General features: G+C 37.3%; 1 protein-coding gene across 3 annotated transcripts in view; it reads right to left on the reverse strand.

Moving 5' to 3' along the window:
* The window catches only part of MARK1 (microtubule affinity regulating kinase 1), a 64,381-nt gene that overhangs the window by 37,153 nt on the left and 5,730 nt on the right, over window positions 1–21,498 (reverse strand). For all 3 annotated transcript variants that reach the window (XM_067293040.1, XM_067293039.1, XM_067293038.1), the window contains exons 2-3: window positions 2,900–3,103; window positions 2,220–2,273 (exon numbers count right to left, since the gene is read on the reverse strand). In XM_067293040.1, the coding sequence (XP_067149141.1) occupies window positions 2,220–2,273; window positions 2,900–3,103 (258 nt within the window). The remainder of the gene's footprint in view (window positions 1–2,219; window positions 2,274–2,899; window positions 3,104–21,498) is intronic.

A 21,498-nucleotide genomic window follows, 5' to 3' on the forward strand; every position in this document is an offset into this window, starting at 1 on the left:
TACTTGGAATGATTCTTAACCAATTAATGGATTTTTTTTGTGTGAAATACAACTTATTATTAAAACAATTATCCCAGAAATAAGTTTTGCATACTTAGTCTTCCAGAAAGTTTAACTTTGTGAAAAATCCTTGTAATACCACAAAGTATATGGTTCCCACAGAAATATGAGGAAGTCAAAAATAAATGAGATAAAATATATTAAGATAAAATTTTGAATTTTTTTTAATTGCATGGAAGTTTGAAAGTAAAAAAGGCAAAAAGGAAAAAGCACGAGCTGCATCACACCTCATGAGTTTAATGACTTCTTACATTTTTTGTTTTGCAAGTTTAACCCAATCTTGAATACCTCAGTCCTTCTGTGGAGTGGTTAACAGAAAAGTAAATGTTTAAAGAACATTATGGTTTTAACACAGACTATCTAAATCTTTGTTTCAGTCACAACAAATATTCATTTTCTCTGCCCCAACACACAAGCCCCAAGCTCAAAGGCAGTTGAGCTGTACTGCATACTACAACCCAAAAGCTGAAGCACTGTACCTTTCACATACTCTAACAATGTTTAGCATAGGGTGTGAACTAAAACGCAGTCCATTTAACACACATTAATCCATATTTGTTTGGAATTTTTTGCCATGTAAATGAAAGAGAACATGTCAATTTAAAAAGCAGAAATCAGGTACTGGGCATTAGCATATCCTTTAAAAGTACTGCCTCCAGAATACTCCTTTTTTAGGCAGACATGTATTGAACTTTTCTTTCCCACTAACAGCTTCTCATGAATTTGTACCCAATTGTCATTTGAGGGCTCCACAGCTAAGTATTTTTGCGGCTTTGCATGCACAAGGTCAATTTCCACGTAAAGCGGCATAGAAAATAGCCAGAAGGATGTGCGTGGAGGCTGAAATTAAAAGGTCACTCAATTAGAAGACACTAGCAAAGCACATCTTTTACCCTCTTATTGCTACTAAACAAATTCACCTAGCATTGCCTGTGAAACACTGAGGTAGGTTGGAAACAAGCTCTGTGAGCAGCGCAGGACTTTGCATCCGGCAGGACGCTCTGCCAGCACTGCCTTGGTGAGCCCCTCCTCACTAGCTCAGCAATTATCAGCAAAGAGACTTGCTTAAGTCAACGAGGGGAGTTAAGCATGGCGAAGCTTTTGCATGGACTCTTCACGGTAGGTTGAATTAAAAAATGAGACTCAAGAACCCACACCAAAACAAAAAAGCACATGTTAAAAAATTAAAGCAATCAAAGTTGTTCTTAACTCCCCATAACCTAAGTCACACGATAAAATAAATGCAACAGCAGCCAGAGAGAAGGGAACAGTAATAATCCCATTCTCTCTCCTTCTCTCATTCTACAGCTATAGACAGCAGTAGGCTAATATTTGTAAACAATAAATACCCCCAATTTTTGGTAACACGTGACCTACGCACCTAGGACAATATAATTTTTCAGTGCCTCAGCCAAAAGCAAACATATGCATGCACAAATTGTGTATGTGTGTGTGTGGGAAAAACAACAAAAATAAAACCACATACCAGAGTTCAGGTAAAATCAGATGCTCTGAGCTGACCCTTCTTCGGTAAACACTTCTCACAACACCACAATGCCTATAAAGGATATCTGAATTTCTACCTACAGGCACTAAAAGTGCAACGGAGAAATTGGAACGTTCAGATTACCTTCAGCTATTGCTTCAGTTCTATATACAAGAAGTAATTGTCAAAGGTCCCTTGAGCTTAGCAAATATTTTATTAAAATTGAAAGAACATAAAAACAAAGCTGAAAAAAAAACCATTACATCCATAAAAACTGGCACCCTTACAACTCCACAAAAAGCAATTATTAAATTAAAGAAAAATTCAAGAGAAACTGTTCTTTACAGGGTTGCATCTTAATTTAGAATGTAGACAAATTATTTGTGTACCTAATTAGCCGCAAATTTTATTGGCGGCACAATGGAAAGCTGGCAGAGGAAGGAAGAGGAAAGAAGCATTCCTTAGCTAGGAACCGTATAGAGCAACTGCTCTCAAATTGCAAATGCACATTACAGCTAAGACCGGACTCTGCCTCCCAAGGTCATACATACATAGTCGACAAAGAAGTTTGCTTACAAAGGTAAAGGGATCAAAGATTTTTGTCAAGGAAATAAAAGACCATAGGTTAACTCTGCATAGAATTTCAGATGTTATGGTTATGGTATGTTCTTACCTTTTGCAGACTAGTAGGATTTAGTTGGGTTTTATCTATTATTTTCACAGCAACCTTAAAAAAAAAAAATCGATTATTAAACTCAGAAAAATATTTGAACAATATATTGTACATCTATGGAAAAAAAAAGCATACAGGTGCATGCAATCCATATATATCTACTTTTACGGTCTATCAAGCAAAATTTCTCACCTATGAGAACGTGCCAGCAGCAGCTCAGGACTTTGCTGTGGGATGGTACTACAAAGGAGCCAGTTTTACATTTCTGCCAGCATTGTGGACAGAACAACGTTATCCTGCCCAGCACAAAACCACTCCCTCCGAAAACCAGATGGGTTCTATTGATAGAGTTTTCCTTTGTTTTTGGAAGCGCTTGGGGGTGATTGGACCCCATCCCAACCCCAGAATAAAATGGCCAGCCAAACCTTGCTTTGTCACAAACTTTTTGATCTCCTCACCCAAAAGTTACATTTTCAAAAGGGGTGTGTGGGAAAAACCTCAGGCACATCAGATAACCAATTTCGTTTATCCTGAAACATTCTCTTTGCATCTTACTTTATGATGAGAAAAATGTTTTTTATATTCAGAAGACTAAGCTAAAAACAACAGCAGAAATATTTATAAAGACAGCCAAAGAGAATATAAAATATGTGGTTTTTTTCTTTCTTTGAAAGGCTTACCTCTCTTCCGGTGAGAACATGCCGTGCCAGTTTCACTTTGGCAAAATTTCCTTTTCCTATTGTTTTCAGTAAGCGATAATTTCCAATGTGAGGATGCTCTTCATTGGTAGATGTAATTGAGTTTCTACATCGAGGGACGTTTTGTCTGCTACTTGATTTGATAGGCTGGACATGTGGTTCAGTGTACCCATCCACAGAGGTATGCTATAAGGCAAATAAAAAATTTGGGAATTTATCTACTTGGATTTTAGACAGTTGCAGCAAACTAGTCTAAAAGCATAAAAAGGAGATTTTATTTATTTTTACAAGCATAATCGATAACTTTGGATTGTGGCCTATGCAGAACATGCTGCCTTTGAGGAGAGTTTGATGGACATAACAAGAAAGAAGAAGAAAGTAGATTGCAAAAAGATTATGCCCATTTCAAAAGCAAAATTAGAGACATCTGGACACTAATCAATAACCATTAAAGATATTTTTAATATGAAATGATGCCAAACTACACATTACATCACTATGTTGCAAATATGTTTGTCTAATCATAAGCAAAAAAATACACGATACAAAAAAAAAATTTGTAAGGAGCTATACACGCTTAACTTCAAATTACAAATTAAGAGCATATTTGGAAACAAGGTTACATTCAAGAAATTTTTGTTTAAAACATCTTTTCATCTCAAGTAATATTTTGAGAAAAAGAAATATTTCAAGTAAGCTTTGTTCCCAAACCTGCTTGCATCTTTTCGTAAGCCACACAAGTTCTCATTCAAGTAATAAGCAACCTGTGTTCTTATTTAAAAATAATAATCTATTATTAAAAACAAACTCCACAATATCTCAAAAATATATTTTAAATGTCAAAAGTTCAAAGAACTGAAAGGATGCCGCTTTGAATGCGATCAACATATCATCCCACACCAAGTTAGCAGCTTAAAGCTGCAGTGCTGCTGTACTCAGCTTCCAAGTATGTAAGGGGCAAGATAACGCCTGAGGTGTGGAAATGTTCCAGGTAGAAATCAAAGTAAATGAAGATGTTAAAGGGGTGTTAACTGTTCCAGTATTTCAAATGCTTTCTAGTATCAATAGCAGATGGGTACAAATGTTTAAAGGGTAAAATTTAGCCTCCGGTCTTTTAAGTTAAACATTTTAAGGAAGGCAAAAACTGTGGGTAGGGACAGTGTCGTCTCAGATCAATTTTTATATTTTGTAGAAGAAAGGCGTGCTTACTCACAAGTGTGTCTCAATTTCCGTTAAGCATAAAGCATGAACAAAATATTTTCAATATTTTCTCATTAGTCACTGCTTCAGTCAGAAGCTGGATATCTCAATATTTTTGTATGGAGCACTAACTGAGCCTGTTTTTTATGGCACAAAGATTTCTACATCTTTCACCTTAAGTCACAAGCAACAGATTGAGTGTGCAGCTGTAGGTTTCACTATTTCTCCCAACACACAGCCCAACATTTGCCTATACCAATTTCGCCTGTCATTCCTTATACAGGTAATTCTTTTCCTATATAAAACAGAATTTAAAGTAGTGCTTCCATCTATAGCATATATTTATGACAGACTGATGCCAGCCTCCTTCTACAAGCATGTAAGTTTGCAGATAATTCCACAGAGCTGAAAGAAATTATTTCTGTGCATAAACACAAGTGGAATTGAGACAACCAGCAAACAGCTGTAACAAAACCAAAATAAACCAAGGAGTATACCACAGCCAGAATGTCCTTCCCAAACATAGCAAAACTCTGCTTACATCACCGCCATCATTATTAATTATTCACTGTGACCAGGGGAACAGTCCTAAATTTAATTTTCTGTTTATCTTTTCATTATCTGAGTGTTTCTGCGAAATACCACTTTATCCCCACTGCTTAATACATAGCTAAACTATTTTCCAAATTATTGCACAACCAAGTAAGTCAGACACACTTAGATTTTGTATATCAGACAAATCCATTGAACCATGAAATAACATGGTAGCAATATCCCTTAGAAGCACGTAATTAAAATACTTTCCGTAGACTTAAAAAAGAGAGGTTCATAAGGACAGCTCCAGGCCAAGAAGCTTTGAAAAATTCCTGCAACGTAAGACACTAGCTCGACATGCGCTAAAAAGGAGCCCAATTAAAAATCCTGCCTCGGAAAATACCCAAGATGATCATTATTTCTATGTTGCTAACAATGAACATTATAGCAGTACCTAGAACCCAATCCAGAGGCACAGCGCTGTCACACAAGCAAGTCTGCAAGTCTGCTCACGCACACAGTTAGATCTTCACGGGCTGATATATAATTGCTACCCAAAGTATTAGTCACCCTAATATCAACTGCCGATTTCATTCACGTCATAGGATTAGCTTACTTGCAGTAGGTACTTGAAGGTATCTTTCAGATAAACAGTTGGACAGACAAGCAAAACCAATGCCATAGGCAAAGGGAAAGACAGCTTCGCAGGATATATCATTTTAATACAGATTTAACAGGGAAGTCAGTTATTTAGTCATCATGACAAGATAAGTCAGAGCCAATCTGAAAACAAAAGGGGGGGCAAGTTCATGGTCATGACAATTTAGATTTTGGTCTTTTGTGGCAAATAGGCTAAGCCCCTCAGGGTAGATTCTTATTTATTCCCTCTTAGAGGGATTATCCTCATAATCAAACAGATTCTCTCCAGCTATGCCTAAGAGTGACAGAAAACATACATAAAAAAGGTCAAATTTTATCAGTTCATGAGCCACATATGTATAATTTCTGTATTTGAACAGCACTGAATACATTACAAATTATTTTTCTTAAGTTTTGCAATAAGCCACTCTTTTGTGCATAAACAGATTGTTATTGCTGGAAAGTATAGAGGAATTTAAGTAAGAAAACCAAGAATTCATCAACTTTATAAAAGAGCATTAAACAAAATAAAAAGAAAATAAGGCTAAGAAGTTGAAAAAAAAATGAAGTTAGGTCAAAGTAAAGGTATCTCAGAGTACTTCCAAACACTACAGCTGCAAGCTGATTTCCGCAGCAGAATGCAACATGTAGTTTTGAGCTCTTTCTTGTTTATTATGATATGTTCATTCATTCTGTATCAGCTAGTATGTACTATTTTAAAATGTCATTTCAGAAGAACAATATATCTGCTATCTCTAAATTCTGAGGAATCTTTTAGGAGGCTGGAAACAGGTGGGGTATAAAAAACTTAACCAAACAAAAAGTTCTCCTCCTTGAAGTTCGCTGCCATCAAAAAACAAGTCTACCTAACAACCTGCATTTCCTGCACAGTGTTTTAATAAGGAATTCTGATATTTTTCTAGATATTTGATAATATCTTTCAATCCTTCTTAAATACTTATTTCAGTGTAATTGTGTGCCTGGGAAACACTACATTGCAATACATCATGAACTTGACTCCCTACATGTCTTGACTCCCTATATGTTCAGTTCGTGTCAGTGTTGCATGAAATGTCTAACAGCCAATACATAAAATTACATGTTTCTTAAAGTAGAATGCAATTTTAGGTTAAACAAAAAAGCTGCAACAGTAATTAAAAGTTTAGAACTGAAATAGCATGTTATATTAGCCACCTAAGTGTTTTGCATGTTAGCCAGGTACTCCAAGAAAAGCAGCCTTTTCAGAAATCTCAGGAAAGTAATTCCAGCATTCAGTTTTAGATTAAGATTCGGCGTTAACTGAATAGAACTCAGTTAACACTTATTCCTCCTAACTAGGCTTGCTACTGACAAGTTACATTACACTTATTACAGAAAGCCAAGCTCACTGAAACACAAATCACAAGAGAGTTCCTCGGATCTGGGGCCACCCCATTCCCAGAAGCAAAGCTGTTGTTTTCCCTGTTTACCCAGCACAGCCCTGCAAAAGCAGGACAACACCGTGTCCAGAAACAGTATCTGGGCAAAGTGCGGAAGAACTACCCCAGTAAAGCAGATATAAAGCATGTGCTTCTCTACTTTACATATTCATTTCCTAACTATCCTTTAGCCACCGGGCTATATTCTCACTGCTTATATATGGCACTTTGATTAAACTTGCATCGACAAATACATTAACTGCGCTTACAGCTCAGCCTTAGAAAGTCCCCAAAACAATTCTAGCCACCAAACCACACGTGCTTGCTCAGTCAAACCACAACAAAGGTCTCCATAGTCCCTCCGAGTCACAGAAGCCCTTTGTTTACCGAGCATTTTGCAGATAAAGGCCAAGGCTGTGAACTTGGCCATATATCAGCATTATCCATTCATCAGCAGGCCTACAAATGCATTTCACTGGTTTAGCAAACTTTTTAGTCCCGAGTTTTCCCCTGCTTGAATTTCCACAAGTCAAATACCTCAGAGTACAGTGAGCCCATGGAATCAAAGTACACAGGTGTGGTGCTAGAAAAAAAGCCCACCATCACGTTTCTCCTGCCAGTATTATCTCCCTTTCTGGACCGCAGTTTCTTGCGGCCAGTTTTTATATGCATAACCCTGAGCATTTTCAAGCATGTGCCATACATGTAAGCATTTATAACAGCTGTCATATTTTGCAAGGTAATCATAATTGCTAGCCCAGACAAAGGAGTACACTCTTAACTGTATCCTTAACTTTTTACCCAGTGGTTTATTCACAGGTTTATTTTTAAATTAAAAACTTAAAAGGTGTTCATCAGCTATAGTCCACTAACATTCTGATCAGTCTCTTCTGACTGTTTAGTACCATCCTTAATTCAGCTTAATTCCAACTCTTGTATTAAAACAACTTTTTCAGCCTGTTCGGCAGCAAAGAATATCCATTATCTTAGGGCATAAAATCCTTCATAATTGCCTAAGAGTAAAAATACGTATTAATTCAGAAAACTTACTTGAAGATCACCTATTTACATTTCCTTTCTTTGAATCCAGCTGCTATTATTGGTGATATCAAAGTTTTGGGCTGTTAACTTAATTGAGGGCATTAAATTATTAATTTCCTTCCCTACCTTTTATATGTTACACAGTTACAGGCATGAGCACAAACATTTCCATAGAAGGGAAAACCTAGGTTATTAATTCCAATCCAAATTTGAATTTCAACACAAACTAATACAACGCACCTTTTCTGGAGAGAAGAGATCAGCTAATCAGACAGACAGCAAATGCGAGCTCTACTTTCCAACTGTAAAAGCCAAAATATTCTCATTCCAGTATTGCTTACTATGAATACCGCTATATCCCCCAAAGCAGCAGACCATGCTATTTATCAAAACACTAACTGCTGTTAGAAAGTCACCTCATGAATACAGAGCAATTAGTTGGGGCTGAATCTGGACTAAAGCAGCCACACTAATGAGCAAGGAAACACTGAGGTGTCTGAAGCATGCTGAAGACTCTCTACCCCCCCAAACTGATCAGGTTAATCTGCGACTTGCAATTTTTCCTCAATTCCTTCTAATAACCCCTGCTTAGCAGCAGAACTGAGCATGCACTGTAGCACCTATAAGAGACTCAACTGCACTATGCCTTAGGCACCTCTTGACTGTACAAGCAGAATACTAGCTTCCTGCATACAAAACCACTGCTCTATAAATTGCTTCTTCAACATAAAACCATGCTTCACTAGCCTAGTTTCCTACAGAAGGTGATGCCAGATTCACAGCCTTGGCCCTTATCTACAAAACACTGGGGGAATAAAGGGCTTCTCAGAACACAGATACGTCCAACACACATTAGCCTTTCGCTTTAGCTTCCTTTCAGAAAGACAAGTGGAGCATATCAATATTAACTAAGGTGGTCATTTAACTTTATATACTTCATAGTCTTTATATTGCATGTACGTATAAAATATGTTCTCGCCTTCCGCAAACATGCCATGATACCATACCAAACAGAAAGTGCAATAGCTTTGTTTGGTGGACTGCACATGGCCCTCTCACAGATCTTGTAGTAATGAAAATATGCTTTCAGACACGTTTTCAAACGTCTTACTGATGCTTACCTGAAACATTTTTAAACTGTCCCTCCCTGAGAACTTACAGAAAATCTCTTCTAAGGTGTTTTTGACTGAAACTCTTGCCTGTCAAATACAGTATGGCAGATCTCCACTTCTCAGTTCCTGAAACAGAAGGGAATCTTAAAAGTCACTTTGACTGTGAGCTTTCTGATATGCCTGTAGTTACCAAGAACTTCATAAATCACACTAGCCGTTATTACTTATGATGGCCCAATAGGTTGTCAACAGATACATCAGCAGAGATTCAGTTTAGGATTACTGTATTTTAACCAGCCAACAGCAGAATTCATATTGCTATGCATTTGGACATGAAGACAGTGAAACAGATCTACCATTATGCATCTTCTATAAGGCTTTGTTTTGCAGCAGCTTTGAGTCACAATACAGAAGCAGAGAGAAAAGGGAAGAAAGAAGATGACAAGGGATGTCCTAGATGTTCAGTTGTTTTCACATTTTAATCGCTTGCTGTCTGTAACTATTTATTTAGTACCTGAGAACTTCTAGCAAACCACCTTAAGCAAGACTCTTTCTTTTGCTGATGTAACAAATCAAACTAAACTAAAAGACAAAGTTTTTTGAAGGGTCTTTGGCAGCTTCAATATAGAAAACAACATAGACACAACACCGCACAGCATGAGACGGTAGCACCTAATCCATCAGCTGGTGCCAAAAAGGAATTCATTCCTCTCCCAGGTAAACTCCTATCTGCACAAAACTACAGCTTACTCTTGCCACATGTATCCATCATATCATACTATCACTAAATTATCTCTAATTTCAATCAAAACATTAACAGAGCACTATCCACTCTCATTTTTCATCTCATACACATAAGAAAGTATGGGGTGGGGCAAATTAAAAAGAGAAAATACATGATTCTTTTCATAATTCCTTACCAGTAATTAAATGCATACTAGAATGTGACTGCAAGATAGAAACTTTTTTTTCCCCCTTTTTTTTTTAAAAAACAAAGAAAGCAGCGATTAACCTACTCAGCTGAAACAGAATAGATTAAAAACACAAAAAAACCCCACACCCAAAGAGGGAAAAGGACTACACATATCTTAAATAGGATACCAAGACCAACACATGGCACAGACAGAAGAGTATCAAACAAGAGTTTGTGTTTAACTCGGACCTATACCTTGGGCCTGCTCACATAAGCTTTCCAGAAGCACGGAGTGAAAATGATCAGACACACTCATGTGCATCTTTCTGTTTACATCAGATTTACATAATATGTAAGAATTCCAGGCATCAACTTCTGAAAGAGCTTGAAGCTATCAGGATTACGAAACAGTGATTTTGAGTAAAGCTGATCCCAGTCAAGCATATAGGAACATTCATTAACTGCTGCTGTTAATTCTGAAAAGCATTTATATAAAACTTAAAAAAAAAAAAAAAAAAAGTTTGGAGCTCAATATATAGTATGAAGCAAGATACTACACAAAATAACTTCTCCTTACCTGTTTTTGTATCTTTCTTTCCTCTTCTCCCTAATGTAAAATTCTATATTTCACAACTCCAAATAAAAGTTACTTCTATTGCAAGATAAAGTGCAATCCATTAATGTCTGTATACAATGAAAATTCCTCTCTAAAAGCATACATATGTGCTAGTAACAGATAAACTTATTGTTGACCACTGAGCTAGTAAGTCACAAGTCTTATGCTGTGCTTGTTACTATGGTATCTAAGCTCCTTAGAAATTTTCAGTTTTTTGGGTTTTTTTTTTTAAGTGCTCAACATAGCTTTGTGAGACATATCAGAAATAAGTTTCTCAGCTCCAGATGGAATTGATTTTTCTTATCACTGACCATAGAGGATGCAACGTTTACAACTTCAAGCACTCCAGGTCAGAAACCTGAACGCACGTTTTACCAATGCAATGTCATGTAAAGTTATCCAAACTTCATTAAAGAATTTATACATTTAAAAGTATATATACAAGAAGTTCTGCAGAATATTTGTAGCTTTCATATAATGATACTAACTTCATAAATACTGTCCATTTTATAGTAGATTTCCTCTCAATTTTTTAAAGTAACAGGAAAGTCATATGGAAGGGTGGGGTTCATTATCAAATGGAATCAGATACATTCTATTCAAAGTTAAAAAAAAAAAAAAAAAAAAAAAAAAGCATTGGTCTTCCCCTGAGGAGTTAGTCAAAACACTTCAGAAAAATAAATACCTTCATCGTAGTAACTCAGGTTTTTAACCTGAAATCAGCTAGAATGTTTCCTCCTCTTACCCCCCTCCCTCGGAAAGCCCCAGTGCCTAGCCAGCCATGCAGGTGCAGGAGAACAACACCTTCCTGCATTTGTTTCATTTCACTCAAAATTGGCATAGTTATTTCAATCTGGCACTTTCACTCCTGACTCATCCCAAAAGCACAAACAAGATTTTCTAGGGCTAATTCAGGACAGTCAGACCATATAATCTTCATTAACATCTGTTGCAAACCAACTTCACCCCCCCCACACACATGAAAATCAAGACAAGACTTCTAAAAGCTGCTGCAATAAATCCCAGGTGCAAACAAGGGGAGGAAAAAAAAAAAATCTTTTTTCATAGAATCTTTGTATGTTTACCTATTTCCAATTACTTGTCAGTCAGTATAGCACTAGAAGCTACAGAATCAGTCATACCAACCAAAAGGGTACAACATTTCCTATTTTGTCAAAATAGGATATTTAAAACAGTGCCACTCAGTTTCGAGTGGCTTAAAACAAATTTTTCAAACACAGGAACTGAAGGTTTATTTCATTAACCATTTCATGCCTTCTGACTTTGTAACTACGCATGTGAAATCCAATATGAATCAGTGTTTTTGAAGAAAAGCACTTATCGGAGGTGGAAGGGGGGAGGGAAGAGAAAGGCTATTCCTGCTGCAGCCTCCTGAAAACATTTGAAACACTGCCCTTCTCACAGAGAGTTCTGCTGATGTTTCTCGCTAGCCATTGCTCTTTTCTCAGGAGGTCATCAGTTTAACCTTGCCAGCCTTTACTGAGTTATTGCATTCGTGAGATCTTCAAAACTGCCAGCGCACGGCTCCAAATGAGCGTTTTCAAATCCTGACTCACTGAGAGCATCTCTCCAGGCTCAGAGACCTGGGCAGATATATGCACTGCTGCTGCATGTCACGGCATTCAAAGTCAGCTGAAAAACGTTCAACAGAACCAAAAAGAATGAAATGCTAATGTTGATGGTTAATTGAATCAAACACAAGCAAGCAGGAACACACCCCCAAAAGGAAACTTCTGGCACAGGAAACCAGCAGAAGTTTTTACTGCACTTAGAGATGATGCTGCCAGGTCATTTTTCAGCTGGCCTGATGAAAGGCGGGAGGAAAGAGATACGAAACAACTCACAGTTCAGGATCATGTCAAGCATATGGAGCTTCTCAACAGTTTGCAGGAGTACAAGAAATGGAAAATAATATCAGACTTCAAAAATGAGGAGAAAGGGCTGTTTCTAGAGTCTGGAGACTACAATCTGGAAGACTAAGGCTTGCCTCCAGACAGTGAGAACAGCAGCAAGATAAAAGGTTTACTAACTAAAGAGTGACCAGCTTATAAAGCTAAGCATATCTGGGGCAGCTGAGGTTTCTTCTGCAAAAGGCAGAAGGAAAACACACACGGTTAATATCAGGACAAGCTTTGAATCCCAACTCGTTCTCTGTCTCAAGTTTATGAAGTGTATGGTTTTTTTTGCCTACTGACTACCTAACAGAAATCTCTGGATGAGTCAGCATGTGGCATCATGGCTGCTCAAGCCAACCCACCCCATGCCTGCAACAGGCCTGCACCCACTTAAAGCTGCGCTGCCGCTGGCACAGCAAGGCAGGGAGCCAACACAGGGAGCCAAGCCAGACTAAAACTGGTGACTTTTCTGCCAAGGTAACTCCCAGCGTCCTGAAGGGCTCACCAGTTTCACAGGCATCACTGCAGGCAGGAGGAAGAAGTGGGACTGCATGGCCAGCAGGACCAGACCAGCTCCACTTGAAGCTGCAGTAGAATCACATAGTCAGGACAGGAAAGACATGGAAAAGAAAACTGATCATGTCACTTTTTTTCATAATCCCGAGGCAAACCAATGTCTCTAGCGAAACTGTAGCTAGCAGATCCTTATTCCTGTTCTGTACCAAAGTGGAAAGACAGAAGGATTGGTAAAAAACAAAACAAAATCCCATGCAAACAAAAACATAGATTTGCTTGTTTGGTTTATGTGCACTGGCTCTGTGATTGAGAGGAGAACGTATAATGCCTGCTTAAGAAGCTACACTTCAGGAATGACACACATGGGCAAAATACCTTTAACATTTCCAGCACATAAAAGAGCTCATTAAGTTGTTCCATTACCAAGCTGGACAGTATGTCTAAAGTCTTTATATTCCTGTTACAGGATCCATCCAGTGGATCCAGTGATTGATCCATCAAGACAGATTCCCATCTTATTTTGAAGAGACTGAGATTGTACATCAAGGTTTTATTAACTTTAAGTAACTCTTGTAAAAAGCGAAGAGATTACCAGTTAAAATATCCAACCTGATAGCGCTGTATACTAACCGACACACAGATGTTCTGTGAATGAAATTGTAGGGCAGTGCAGAGCTCTGCAGTTCCCGTGAAGCTCTATGTTTCACATGAACTCACCTAATATTCAGAAGAATTTCACAATATGCTCTTGAGACTTGACTTTTAAGAATCTTGAAAATCTAAGCCAAAGGGTGCAAAGGCTCATCATAATACATCCCTTCACACAGTACAATACATACAACACAAACAAGCCTAAAAGTAGTTGGGCAATTGGTTAGTTTTGAGAGTTAGAAGAGGAAAACATGCCATGTACCTACAGCAGACCAATAGTGCCTATGTGATGCCCTTGCACCAGAGCTGGCTGATAGACGCAGGGGCTGCAACCTTCAGAGGCGCAGCAAGGCAACCTTCCCCACTGCGGCCCCTTGCACTGGAGTGCACCAGTTTCATTTCTTCAACTTTCAGGCTAGGGAATATTTTCTGATCTGATTCTCTGCATTGAGGCCTTTTAATGTCATTAACAAGTCCTGCCTCAGACAAGGTGTCTACTGGACACCTTCTGCTAAGGAGATGTAGTTTTTATATTTAAATCAGGATTTAATCGGACTCAGCATTCCACAAGCTTATCTTTTTTTAAATAAATACGGATACAAAGTTTGACTTTCTGAGTGGGAAGAGTAACATATATTTTGGCACAGGAAAACCAACTGTACCTTAGACAGTGTAGGACACTTCTATCAATGAGACAGCATTCAAGAAGCATTCAATTACAATGGTTTTATCCCTTGATAATAGTCTAGCAAAGTCTGATCTGATGGTAGGAGCTGCAGTTCAACTGTTATTTCCTTGTCACAATATGGAGCATTTTAAGAACACCGTTAAATTCAGACCAAAGTCTTCTGAAAGAGTAAATCATGTTTTAGGTATACAACAAGATCATTATTATTTAACCAAGCCAGCAGGTACAGGGGACATGATGAACTAAAAGACAAAGCAAAATGAAGACAATCTTCTGTTGAGTGCACTCTGCCCTGTTTTTCACATAATTGTTCATTAACAGATCAAATAATATGCACTCCATTGGGCTGCAGTAACTACTTACCTTTATGTGGAAAATATTATACCACACTTCAGTTTAGCAAATATATCCCCAATCTTGCACAGATTTATCCTTAACTTTAAGTCATCCAAACCTTCTGTGTCCCTGGGATGAGTCATGAGACATGAGCTGAAGAGCGTGCTCTGCGCAGGGCTCAGACTACCATCTCCTCAGTGTCCCCCATTTCTAAACTCATGCCACCACCTTCGGGCTTTAATCATTTATGAACACAAACTATCTCAATTTAACATTTTAGAAATACATGCAACTAGGAATTTAAATCTAAAAAAAAAATTAAAAAAATTAAACAATCTACAGCAATATTCCTCAAAGATTTTGCAAAGTACGTAATACAGCTAAAAATAATATTCCTTTATATGTTTTAAACCAGCTGATATGGTAATACAGTAGATTATGAATACTGTCAATCACACAAAAATATACTGCCGATATCTGACAACGTTTTGAGCTCAAAACATAGACAGAAAGCTAGAGCACCTGCAATCATCTGTGAATATAGGAAAGAGATGTAAAAGTCAAGTATAAGAAACAGAATGAACATAACTACTGAAATAGTCCAGGTTACATAAGTGAGCAAAAAAGTGAAAGACAAAAACTTCACAGGATGCAAAGAAAGTATTAAAAACAATAGATGCTGGATTTTCTGTCCACTAAAAAGACAAGAAAAATCGGAAGAAATAATATAAAAAATAGAAGATATGGATGAAGCTTAGGAAGAAGACAAATCAAAGAATCTACAATTAAAGTGTCAAACAAGAACCAGTATATATTCAAAATAAACACACTGCCATTAAAACGAGCAGCCAATACAAAAATAATAAGAAAAAAAAGTTAGCACAAAAAGCAAGTACAGCTTTCTCTCTCCAGTCGTTGACAATCAGGGGGTGGAGGATCACAGATCCCAAGCTACAGTTTTTTGACATTATTCCCAGCCTGCGAGTCAGGCATTTCCGGACTTCTTTATCTAGCTGATAAAGTCACAGCCAAGTAACCAGTAGCCGCAATGGTAGCCTCCAGCCCACCATCAACAGCGGCAACTCTGCTGAATTTTTCAAGTCTTAGGATGGGTCAGACAGTAATGTCCTCTCTTCCACCACCAGGCCTGTCATGGCTCTGCACCATCCACAGCCCTAAGGTGTTCCCTGCCTCTTAAGAGGCGAGGACAGCCGCAACGCTGTATGAGACATGAGCACATGTCCCCATTATGCAGTGCTGCGGTCACTAAATTACCAAAGGTTCCCAGGGAGCTCTGTCTGTACTTTTTCCCCTAAATTGACCAAATTCAGTAGAACCCTTCCAACCTCAGAGGGACAGCTGTCAATTTAAATATCTTTTTCTTCTCACCAAGCAGATAATAAAGAAACTATGCATTTTCTACCTTCTTCCTACCAACCAATATCCGACCTGAAATTATGCAGAACCTTTTACCCTTTCTCAAAAATTATCTGGAAATAAACTTAACTCCAATATATGATAACTAAAGATATTTGCTAGTTTGCTCAATGCATTTCCTTCTTTTTTCTGTGTGTCTCCCACTGAGCTAGTCTTGGAAATATCTTCAATTAAAAATCAAGATAATACTAGGAAAACAGTTCAGCCACAGTTAATATTTCTCTTCATCATAATAACTCAGCCTTTAGACTAATAACCAAATGTTGTATTTAATTTAGCCTCTCCAGGTTAATAATTAGTATGTGAAGGGAATGAGAACAAACAGATGGATACAGGAGTCCAGCTGGTCTCGTCCATGCTACTCTAGAAGACTTGCCACCATTCCTTTTGAAAATAATTCTATTTCAAAGTATTACACACCACTGGGAAACAGATTTAATGAGTAATGGTGAAAAAGCTTGCATTTAATACTAAAATACAGAGATTTCCAAAAGCTTGCACACCTGCCTCAAAACCAACCAAACAAACAAACAATCAAAATTTTATCTTGTAATCTTAGAAAATGTCTAACTTGATTTTGGTATAAGCTCTATGCTTCTGCAATCACCAATGAGCAAAGATGGCTTTGTTAAAAATATCTCTTAAACACACTTTTTATTTTATCAGTCTACTTTTCTTTACACAGGTTGAGTGATCAGATTTCTCTCAGCCTGGTTATGAACACTGCTGTAGGCATACATACTCTAATAATAATGTCTGCCAGTGCCTAACTGCAGCATCTATATAAGACCGACCCTCATTGTTCATATCAACTTTCTGAACATAAGATTTCTCTGGACTATGCAGTAGATGGAGCAAGAGTTTCACTGTGAAGTGCTTTCACATATTTTCTTTGTTCATGTGCATCTGATGTCTGTCACCGGAAGAAAGAACTCTAAAAGCAGCCGGTCTTGTTTGTTTAATAACAAAGTCAGAGAAGCAAAGTTGAAAAGCTATTATACATAGGTATGCCTGCTAAAGACTACTCAGAGACAATATTATTAATATTTTCTACATATGTCTCATCATACTGAACGATTACAATTGTTGTTCCTTCTGGAGTCTGATCTTAAAGAGAAAATACTATTTTAGCCTCTCAACAAGGAATGATATTTTCCCTAGCTTTTAACTACCAGTAGGCAGTCCCTATTGTAATAACTGCAGGGGAAAAAAAAAAAAAACTGCTTACTCTTGGAAAAAAATTACTAAATAAAAACTCAAATGCTTTGAAGAATTCTATTACCGTCAGTCAGTAACTTTATGTAATCTGGAATAGGGATACAAGTGAATACATTACACGTCACCCGCTCGTGGAAATCTAGCAGATCCTCTCTGTAAAAGCTCAGCTTAGCACTTAACAGGCTAAGGTAATTTCAATGGCAAAATCAGACTCTTCACGTGTGAGATTCTCTGAATTTTTGAGCTGTGCCTCTGCTTATTTTAAGTAATGACAGAAACATCTAAGAATTAGAAAGATACTTATATACAACCGAAGCCAAGCATGCACTCTCAAAAGGAATTTCAGATATTTACCATTTTTGCACAAACAAGCGATTGACTACAGTATGCGTAGCTGCAGCATACGTTCTAAACTTAGCTTCCGTAACGCCGCGATTCCCTCCCAACATATTCCTCATGTATCAGCTGACTTTACAACCAAAATCTCTCTCCACAAAGGACATCAGAAAATTGCGTCCTAACTAATTGTTCTAGAACTCTTGATTATTCTCAGCTGTTATCTGAGAGAAGAAAGCACAGTAACTCTACTGGGGGGAGGTAAAGACATACAGAGCAAGGAAAACATGGTCTGACTTGTTGAGCATTTGAAGTTGTAACAATCATTTTCACTAATAATTTCAAAACGAACCTCCAAAACAAAAGCAACTCCCCCCACCCGCCCAGAGGAAAACATTTCTTTACTCCCTTCAGCTTTACAACTCAGATAATTCCCTCACTAAAATCCTCCGTGGGATCCATACGAAAGGATATTACTTGAAGGATAAACAAGAGATACAACTACATAGCTTTAGTAAAGCTTCGTATTGATTTTGGTTATGTCATTAAAAGAGCAAAACTGGAAAAGGTCCCAGAAAGAGCGAGAAGCACAAGGAAGTTGGCAACAATTACCCAAGCTCAAGCATGAAAGCACTTCAGTAAGCAAAATGTGGGGAAAAACAAAGAAGGGGGCAAGAGTGATAACATAGGAAGTTACAGGTGTTCAGTGGCCAGCAACTGAATGAACTAGGGTAAACTGAATCTCAGAAAGGTGGATATTGGAAAGTACATAACAATAACGCTGCTGTGACAACAGTTTAGATACCATCAGCAGGTTTAAAATGCACTTGATAAAATATTTGAGGAACTAAATAAGAAAAATGGTCCGTGTAATTAAACAGATCAAAAGGGCTTTTCTGCTCTGAAAAAGCTGGCTGCTTAAAGACAAGTAAAAAATATTCTACTTTCTTTTTATTTTACTTTCTTCCTAAGTATTTCACTAAGATGGGAAAGATGTGAACCAACAGTGGGCAAGGGAGGAAGTCTGAAGGAAGGCGTCCAAGGAAGCCGAAAATAGCACTCGATCACTGTGACTAAGACTGTGTCCTCACTTACAAAAAAGGCGTGCATTTTACTGCGTCGTAAGGCAGGCGTGAGTCCTCCTACAGAAGCACAGCACAGCAGAGCAGAGGCACTACAGGTTTTTCCATGAGGTTAGCCTTGGGCGGGAGCCTTTACAGCCAGCTTAAAAGAGCCTAGTCTATCAAAAAGCTAATCTATTTTCTCCAACCACATCTATCTAATAAAAGATAACAATCCGGCCTAACTTTGTCTTTGCTTGAAATTTTAAAGTTATCACGTACTACCATTACTTAATAATAGAGAAACAATTGGACTTTGTCACTGGTAGTATTATCATTACCTGCTTTTGCAAAAGACCGCCACAGGCTGTCCAGTACCTCTATATATTCAGCGATATGAACATTAATATGTAACAAGTGCTTTCATCAGAGGTGAAGAAGAGTTCTGTCTTATTATTCAAGCTAGCCATATCACAACTGTATTTGTTTAAAACATAGTACTGTAACAATGCTAGCCAAAGCTCCTCATGATTAATCAGTTAAAATAGATCATATTTTTAAGTCTGGATATTATTTTCTTCTTTAATTAGAATCTCTTATTTTGTTACTTATGTTTTTTATTTTGTTACTACATCTCTTATTTTGTTACTACAAGCCAGATACTTAAATATAAAATAGTATTATCATTCTATTTATTGCCAATACACCATCAGAGTTATGTAGACCAGTGTCTGCCTTGTCCAGAAGTTATGAATGTGTTTCATTCTCCCCCGAGTTTTTAAGTCAAAGATGTTTATCAATCCTTACCTGAGAAACCATTAGGACTATGAACACATATCCAGTAAATATGCTTACAGGATATTCAAAATCTAAAGATCATTTTACTACTTCTTTTTCTAAGTGTTTCTTTGGATTTGGTATACAGCTTGGAAATTAAAACAGTGAAATTGGCTAGAGCTTATGGGAACCAAATATTCCTCTTTCTCCTGTATTACCACTCTTTGAAGTGCAGTGCTTAGCACTGCACAGAACATAGATAGATGTGAAGAAAAATATCCTTTTTTTCAAAACGTATTGGATTATTTTATTGTGAATGCAGGTTTCTACAACATCTCTTACATTTTTATAAAATGTGACAAACTTGAAATAGTTTTGCACATAGAGGGGCAGGAGTCATTGGCACAGAGCACTTAAATCTTGAACAGCTCAGTAGGAGTCTTTACAAAAGTCATCTTGAGCGTGAGCCATATCAGTGCTAACGAAATAAGTGGAGTGCAGACCACTTCTATGCTGGTGGGACACCTTAGGTGGGGGCTGTCATGAAACAATGAGCAATGGCAAAATAAAAGCAGCAAAGTGACTTTTTGCTGTTAGATCAGCATGCAGCAAAACAGAGTAAGAAAACTTGAAAACACACAGTGCATTTGTTCCAACAGAACAGCAAACCTGCTCTCCAAAGATTTAAGTGAATGTAAAAGATTGTGGATCAGCTGTCCTGTTAAGACCGTGAATTTAGTAACATAATGATCTTACGTTCTACAAAGAGATGCACAGAAAATTTGCACTTTTTTTGTTAACATAAGTAGACTCCACTGATCAGTCATTACAGTCTGAACCATGGCACTGCTCCCTGAGCATGTGTGGTTCATTGCTTTAAAGGTTAATTGTAGCCTAGCTGAATTTAACTGTGCAGAAGGCTATTACTATGAATGCGAACATATGTCCTTCAGCATAAGTCAGTGTTTTCTTTGAAAGCATACATGAAGAAATCCCTGACAAAATGCTCATCTGAAAAAAAAAAAAAAAGTTTTTCAACTGCCATCTTACTTCACAAAGAAGCAGGATTAATGTAAGCACAGTACTTTCCAATGTTCCCCCTTAAACTATTTCACCATATAGTTATAGCATGTTTGGTCACTATTTAAATAAAGTAAGATTAAAATAGCACAGGGAAACCTGCTTTAAGAAAAAGGACCATCTATGCCATTCAGAGGGGTTTTTTTAAGCTTAGTTTCACTAGGATGCTCACCAAAACTCTGCCTAAGCTGCATCATCTTGGACAGATATAAAGTCTCAAACTGACTTTGGGATCACAGCAATTCTCTGAAGATGTTTTGCTAAGCTATTCAGTCAAAGAAAAGCATTATTTTTCTTAGATGAAATACTGCCTTCCCAATTTAAAACTCACAATTTAGCACTGAGCTGACAGAATACAAGAAATGTTAATTTACAACCTGAAAAAACAGGACCAACGTTAACAATTAACCAGACTTGCTGGTGGATGTGGAGAAAGAATGAACTTCTTATTAAAACTCATATTCAGTTCCATTATATTCACTACATTGAAGCATATAAAATTTTCAACGCAACTTTCCCACTTTCATAATTATCTTTGAAAACATTCAACTCTTGAGACCACTTCTTTTTGATTTGCCTCTATCTAGAGGGAAGGAAACACTGAAGACTTCAAAAATCTTTCTGATGTCTTCACTCTTGACAAAAAACAAACAAAAAAAACCCACGAGCAATTCTGAAGTTCCAGAAAGATTAAAAAAAAAAAAGCACAAAAAGCCTGCATTTTGTTTCCAACAACAAAAAAATTAATAGATCATGTCATGACCACAATAAAAATAAGCCAAGTTTGAAACACATCACTGTCTGCAATTTAAAAGTGGTATATTTAACCTCAAGGACAGAATAGAGCATAAATGTATGTATGTTGTGTGTGTGTGTGTACATATATGTGTGTGTGTGTATATCTATATCTATATATGTATGTATATATACGTTGAAGATACTAAAAGATAATTTCTGAACACCAGTGGTAGAACTTTGATAGAATGCTTTCTCTCGGATACCATTTAGCATTTGAAAGGTTTGTTCCACCTCTGAAGTTGTTACTAGGCCAATCTGTAAGAAATCCCTTTTAAGGCTTTATTTGCACTTGAA

This window comes from Apteryx mantelli, chromosome 3, assembly GCF_036417845.1.
Source record: "Apteryx mantelli isolate bAptMan1 chromosome 3, bAptMan1.hap1, whole genome shotgun sequence".
Taxonomy (NCBI): Eukaryota; Metazoa; Chordata; class Aves; order Apterygiformes; family Apterygidae; genus Apteryx; species Apteryx mantelli.